We start from the raw sequence: 7,553 nt of genomic DNA, 5'->3' as shown, positions 1-7,553 counted from the left end.
ACACCGGACCTCCAAAAATAATTCCGATCACATTCCTAAGTCATAAATCACCCCCGAATCTAAACGAACCATCAGAACTCACATCCGAGCCCTCTAACTCACAAGTCAACATCAGGTTGACTTTTCCAACTTAAACCTTCTTAAAAGAGACTAAGTGTTTCATTCTTACCAAATCCTCTCCGAACGCAAACTACTCAACTCGATCACATAAAACACGAATAACGAAGCATAATAAAGTAGAAATGGGGGAAATGAAGCGGTAACTCATGAGACGACTGGCCGGATCGTCACACTTAGACTTGTAATTTTTGAAGTATATTATCTCAACTTTGAAACACGATTAATTCAGATTCGAAATGCCTAACGTTGTTAAAAGAGGAAACGCTCATTATGTCGAATCTTAGACTTATAATTACGAATATAAGAATTATATTTATTTCATCACAACCTTTGGTGATCTGCCTCTTTTATCGATTTTAAAATTTTATTTCCTTATGATTTTAATTGTTTTAAGTCAGAATATTTGGTTCAAAGTATAAACTAATCTATAGTCCGGTATTAGTTTTATATATGATAATATGAATTCGTATTTTTTTTAAGGCAAGCCATATCAGTCTTAAAAATCTGGAAATATGGTTCATAGGATCATATTTCTCATTTAGAAGTAAATAGCTCTTTAAGACATGTTGGAATTACTCTACTAAGTCGGCATAAAGCCATAAACTAGTCTAGTTTGTATTTTTTGAGCTCGGTTCTTTTAATAAATCAGTTTAAAACTTAAAGGTAAAAGTTAAATATGGTTAGATTAATGTGTTTTTCTATCGTGTATAAAATATAATGAAAAAGTAGTGTTTCCTCCGTTTCAGAAAGATGACGAAATTTGGAGTAGGGGTGTTCAAACCGAACCGAAAAACCGCACCAAATCGAAAACTTAAACCAAACCGACTAAAAAATCCGATTAGGTTTGATTTGACTTGGTTTGGTATTGAGTAAAAAAATCTGAACCAAACCGACATATAAATATATAGATTTTATTTATATTTTTAAGACTTTATAGTGAATTTTCTTTAGAAAATGTAGAAATATTTGGGATCCTCTCATGTATTAACCTTGAAAGCGTAAATTAACGAAAAATTATTGTTAGACGACTAAGAAAATAACTATCATGTGTTACTAAAAAAATTCTCCAATTAGAATCTTTTAATATATCATATGTTTGTCAATTTTTTTTCATATTTACTAAACATATATTCACTTATCAAAGCTTTATCTATAATTTTAACAAAGTAAGATTGAAATAATATTCATGTAACAAAAAAACTCGAAAATCCGAAAAACTCGACAAAACTGAACCAATCCAAACCGATATAGTTTGTTTGGTTCGGTTTTAATAAAAACCGAATCAACCCGGTCCATGTATACCCCTAATTTGGAGTATGACTATCTCTTCACCTAACTTTGAATTTTCGGATATTGCTCTCTTAAATTTTTGAATTTAAATATTTTGAGATAGGAAAAGTTATGCAGTTCTTGATAATATAAATAAATAGAATTTATTTCGTCCTAGGAAATCGATCTTGTGCCAAAATAGAGCTCATTTGATTTAAGTGATTGAGAGTAGCTATAAACATCAAGTGTTAATTAACTGATAGTTAGTAGAAATGATCAAATTCTATATCTTAATTAAGTCCACAATTTATGCATACAAAATATCTCAATTACTCAACATCACTAAACTTGACAACAAGAAAGCTTTGATATTACTATTTTACAAGTTTCGAGCACGAAATAGAAAGATGCAGCCTCTTTTTCCTTGTTTCTTTTCTACTTAATAGATAGTTACGACGTCCTTTGTGAACATCCGATAAAATTGGTACGATACAGAGAAGATTATCAAATGGTCATGAAGATTTCCATTCTGCAACAAGGACAATGCGAATTAAACTCAAGCCATGGCACCAAACAATTGGAATGGAACTTGTGGGCACAAGACAATTGTATGAGGTTGTCCCTCTTCCTATATTGGTCCAAGCAAATGGCACATTCATCTTGTTCTAATAAAGACTTCCACCCCAGCTTTGCCCAATTGATAAACCTCTTTGACACACTTTTCTTTAATCTAAACACTTCTTTATGCAAATCACTCATCCCCAATATTGGCTTAATCTCCACCAATCCTTGCCTTTGTGGCCTATTATTGATTGTACTCCTGGATTCCATTGCAACAAATAAAATATGCAATCAGTGGCAAGTGAGATGAATATGGGCTGATCGCTTCAACTTAATCTGACATTTTTGACACGGAATTAGGGATGGCAAGCAGTGCGGGGCGGTGCGGGTGCGGGTTTTCTCTTAACCCGCAAAATTTTAACCCGCTCCGCCCCGCATTGCAATTGCACCCGCGTTCACCCGTCCCGCATCCACACCCGCGTCCATCCGCCCCTCCCCAGCCCGCATAACTGTTTTTCTTCATTTTGTTAGTTTTAAATCTTTCGCCATAGCTAATGTCTCCACTGTCAATTCGTTTCAAATTGTATCACGAAGATTTGTGACTAATGATTATTGATTAATTTGCTTTTATGTATATGCAAGAATGAAAGGGGGGAAAAGTGAAAATAAGATATATTACTATAATTTACTAAGAGAAAGATCAAGTCATGATCTTACCATATCAAAATTTTGTATATACTATATTTACTAAGAGTACGTAAGATCAAGTCATGATCTTAACATATTAAAATCTCGTGTTTCGATTTATCATAGAATTTAATGTGGAGTAATATTTATGCCCTGTGGAATTGTAGTTGATTGTATAATATATAATAATAAGGATTAAGTAATATATATACATTGACATTGTAATATTCATACGTTAATATAATTGTGAGTTTGTGACATGTGATAGAAGGTTAAGTAACATTAATATCGAATTACCAATTAATTTCTCATTATTAATTACCTTATAAATAATTTAGTAATTAATAATTATGTATTAGATATTACATTATCAGAACTTGTCATAAAAAAATAAGAACTTGACGTTCAAGCATTGGGTTCAAAGTTCAAATAATATGAGACTTTATTTTGCTTCAATATATTACGTGGAATCAATTTCATCTTTAGAAAGCCAAAAAGTTGAGTTTCCTTCTTTGATGATTTTTTAAACCCGCACCCGCATAGATTTAATTTTTTTTATTTTAACCCGTACCACACCCACATATGTTTACACCCGCACCACCCCGCATGTGTCTAAACCCGCACCACCCCGCATGTGTCTAAACCCGCACCGCCCTATTGTCATCCCTACACGAAATATAAATATATATATATATATATATATGTGAAAGAGTTAGTATTGAATTTACTACAAGAATCAAATTTTGAACATATATTTCATTAGCACAATATGTTGAACACATCAAGTTTAAATTATTTATCCGCTTAAGTAGATAAAGGGTAAAAAGAGGGGTTGGGGAAACTTGGACTTTTACCTCTTCTTTTCTGATTTCCATTGTGCACTTAGCTTTTCATCCAACCTTTGCTTGGCTTCTCTAGCAATTTCAACTAGTTTCTCATCTTGGTATACATGGCTTGCTGCACTTCTTTGCTGTTAATTCAGTTTTAAGATAAGGACATAAGAATTAGTATCAACTTATTCTGTCCACATAAAATATTGAATATGCAGCTGCAAAAATTTTCTATCAACCACCGGCAAGAGTACTAGTGAGCCGGGTTAGATTCTTCCTCCGTTAATTAGAGGTTTCGAGCTCAAACTCCAAAAAGGAAGAACCATTCTTAGTAAAGAGCGTTTCACTCTTTGGTAGACTCTACGCACAGAAATCCAGATTAATCTGACTAGTAAATTATTTCTAATATTAAATGAATAGTCCGGTGTTGTTGGCCAAGTGGAGTTTGTTTTGATTATTGACAAAGGAACTCGACAAGGAAGAGTATAGCATTGGAACTCCAGTTATTTCCTATTTTACTAACTCTATATATTTCGGGATGTTCTCACTTTTTAGGTATGCACAAAAGCTGAAGTTAAACGTGAGTTGAGAATAAAATAACAAGGCATTTTGCAAGCAATTCTCGTGGGATTCAAGTGTGCGAACCTGAAGCTACATGAACCAGATAGAAGAACCAGTTCCAAGTGTCTGTCTTTTATTCTAGTTTCATTGAAGTAGATATTTTCAAATTATACCTTTCAACTTTATCTAGAAACAATTGTATTAGGTACTCTGAGTATTCAAGTTAGAGTTAACTTGAAATTGTCGCAACAGTTAGATGATGGTTGCCACAACGGGATTAGAGGTAATCCTTAGGTTTACAAAGAATTTTGTAAATGCTGTTTTGGCTCAGTGATTTAGTGAAGTGTTGGGGAAAATCCTACAGAGTAGTAGATCGTGATTTTTTTTTTTACCTTTTGAACCGGGTGTTTTTACGTAAAAATACTTGTGTTCTTTACTTTCCCCATATATTATTTCCGCAATAGTAGTATAAGGAACATATAGAAGAACCAAATTCTTCTATAATCTGTACACGTAAAAATTGGACACCACACAAATCACCCTCCCCTCTTGTGTGACATTGAAGTATAAAACAACAGGTGCGCAAAGCATTTCTCATTTATGCAGTGTCCAAAGAAGGGTTGTACCACATGAGGTGTGATATAGACCGTCTACCCTAATACAAATATTAGTGGTTACTTCCACGGCTCGAACATGTAATCTATACCTATACGTGACACGGAAACAAAAAATTTCTACTAACAAGGAGCAGTAGTAGTCAAAGGAATTTACTAGTACCTTGGAACAGCTTGAACTAAGATGGTACTGATCATGGTTGCTTGTGTAGATGCAAAAAGAGGACTTCCTTGTATTTGATGAATCCAACCAACTTCTTCTTTGATGAAATCTCCTCCTTCTAGCATGCTCAATACCAGGAAGCATACCAGCCATTTTTACACAAACTCAAGAACAGAAAAAAATCAGACAATTTGCTGTTATAAAACAGAAGAAAGTTCTTGGCTTATACTGATCAGTTTCTTGCTACAGAACATGATAGTCATGAAAAAAGTGAAAGAACAATCAATAAAGATACACGTCAACATCATTGTCATTTTCCCTATTAAAAAGAAAGAATATAGTACCCTCACCTGAAAAGCAGAAGTCTTAACTTTGCTCTGAATCTTGGCAGATTTCAGGACCTAAAAGTTATTGGCATACAAAAAGCATTCCCCACTCATGTTACTCATTTTATAGTATATATAAGTTATCATCATTCCACATATTTAATATAAAGGACAGTCCGGTGCACTAAGTTCCCGCTATGTGCGGGGTCTGAGGAAGGGTCGGACCACAAGGGTCTACTGTACGCAGCCTTACCCTGCATTTCTATAAGAAACTGTTTCCACGAATTGAACCCCTGACCTCCTGGTCACGTGGCAGCAACTTTATCAGTTACACCAAAGCTCCCCTTCCACTTATTTAATATAGAAAAATGAATATAAACTACTCAATAGTGTGACCCGGTAGTTCTTAAAATGATTAAGATCATGAGATTTAAGTTCATAGGTGAGGCAAAAATATATTAGTAATTCTTTTCAATTTGCATTGTATCGATACCTCGGGTAGATAGTATATATCTTGTATAATTAGTCGAGATGCGAGATTGACCCGAACATCAAGATTGCCAAAAAAAAAATGATATAGGAAAAATGTGAGATGTAGCTCTACAAGACACCTTTTTGTACTCCATTTGTTTCTGTTTATGTGATCATTTTTTTTTCAATTTGTTAAATTTTAAATTAATGTAATTTATAGTAATTTTTATTGTATTTGTGATAATAAAATTTTATAACCGTACAAAAGGTAAGGCGTATTTGATACTATAAATTATAAAAGTTTTTTATTTTTTCTTTTTAATTTTTAATTTTGTATCCAGTCAATTAGGATAACATAAAATAAGATGAATTGAGTAATAAAATAAATTATAATATGTTATTATTACTTTATCCCTGTTCATTTTACTGGATACGGAGTTACAGAATATGATTTATTATTCACGACTTTAACATGTGTAAAGTGAGATGGACACAAAATTTATTAAAGGTTAAGGCAAAACTGAAATCAAATATTAAGAACTTATACATATAAAAATGTGTGAATTCTTTTGGGATGAGAAAATAAAAGAAATCTTGTTAAATAAACTGCGATGGAGAAACAATTGTTATTATTGTGTTAATTTGTGTAAGCAAGTTAGTATACAAAAACAATAAAAAAATAAATGGTAGGTGCGACTGCCTCTATGCTGAATTCATTGGTATAATCACCATAGTCAACGCTGAGTTGCATTATCAAATTTATCATATTTAATTAAAAGTGTAGCTTTTCAAGAACATTAAAAAAAGACAGTGGAGAAATTCGAAAAAGGTTTGGCAAAAAGTGGAAAAGGAAATTGTCACATAGGATCATGACCGGCACTAGGATCATGACCGACACGTAAGAGTAACTGCATTTAAATAAGCCTTATCGGTATTATCGGATAGAGTTTTTCATATATTTGGACTATCCGAAAATTTTCCTATCTCAAATCAGCAACCAAACATCTTAATATCAATCCAAACAATAATAACTTTATCAATTAATCAAAACAAATATCTACCATTAATAATCCACCCACTAACTGTTGGGATTTAAAGTATATTAATACTTAAAAGAGGGTGAATGAGAAATGGAGAGAAAATAAAATATTTGAGTTTCATTTGAGATTCTCTCTTTGATGAAGGGACATTGTCCCATATTGGAAGAGGAAGAGGTTTTTTATGGGTATATAAGCAATTGCTCTTCTTCTAGCTCTTAAAGAGTTGAGAAGAAGGCAAGCCTCGCGCCATCGTCGCTCGCTCGGCTCGGCTTTGGCTTCGGATTCGGATTTGGATTTGGTCAAATGATTTGTTAATAGTAAAATATTAACAGAAATATTATTAAATATTTATTTTAATAACAAAATATTAATATTAAAATAAATATTAATATTAAATCCAATCCGTTTTTCAGTTGTGTAACTGAAAATTAAACTACCCTCTTCAATTTTCCCAAGTACCACTACACCAGTGTGTAATTCGTTCTGTCCTGGGAGAAAATAATTAGTAACCTTGTGTAACACCCCGTAAAAATTCGGCTTAGGTATGAATGAGTTAAAGGAGTAGTAAGGATATATTTTGATCATGTGAAGTCCCATCGGGATGATTATGGGTGAAAATAGTAATTTCAAAATCAAGATGGAAAGTGAGGTGCATAAGATTTGACAAAATCGACTAAGTTTATAGAAAGTTCGTATTCCAGCAGGTTTTAGTGAAAATGTGTAAGGAATTTAGAAACACCCAAAGCATGAAAGTTGTAGGCCTTTGAAATATCTTTCCAACGATATATTGTAGAGTCCAAACAAAGCTCTGTGCAAAATGTTATGCCCGTTTTACAGAGAGGTGTGCAACCACCGCGGTCCTGCCGCGTTTTACCGCGGCCGCGGTAGCGAGGCAGTGTCTCAGCGATTTA

At 33.2% G+C, this 7,553-nt stretch overlaps 1 protein-coding gene across 1 annotated transcript; it reads right to left on the bottom strand.

The window, feature by feature from the left end:
* Positions 1–1,662: 1,662 nt before the first annotated feature.
* LOC142162621 (uncharacterized) lies at positions 1,663–5,213 on the bottom strand. Its single transcript, XM_075218871.1, has 3 exons — positions 4,806–5,213; positions 3,492–3,607; positions 1,663–2,209 (listed from the first exon to the last, which is right to left on the bottom strand). Exons 1-3 carry the CDS (start codon positions 4,956–4,958, stop codon positions 1,894–1,896), a joined length of 585 nt encoding a protein of 194 aa, XP_075074972.1. The 5' UTR covers positions 4,959–5,213; the 3' UTR covers positions 1,663–1,893.
* Positions 5,214–7,553: the final 2,340 nt, after the last annotated feature.

This window comes from Nicotiana tabacum, chromosome 8 (assembly GCF_000715075.1).
Source record: "Nicotiana tabacum cultivar K326 chromosome 8, ASM71507v2, whole genome shotgun sequence".
Classification (NCBI taxonomy): Eukaryota; Viridiplantae; Streptophyta; class Magnoliopsida; order Solanales; family Solanaceae; genus Nicotiana; species Nicotiana tabacum.
This window is presented reverse-complemented; position numbering and strand designations above follow the sequence as displayed.

What these genes read in the sequence shown, in the direction of transcription:
- LOC142162621 (XM_075218871.1), bottom strand. Translation starts at nt 4,958, where the DNA reads ATGGCTGGTATGCTTCCTGGTATTGAGCATGCTAGAAGGAGGAGATTT. An exon ending in TTAGTTCAAGCTGTTCCAAG is followed by an intron (nt 3,608 to 4,805) that starts GTACTAGTAAAT and finishes CTGAATTAACAG; the next exon opens with CAAAGAAGTGCAGCAAGCCA. An exon ending in TGGAAATCAGAAAAGAAGAG is followed by an intron (nt 2,210 to 3,491) that starts GTAAAAGTCCAA and finishes AATGGAATCCAG; the next exon opens with GAGTACAATCAATAATAGGC.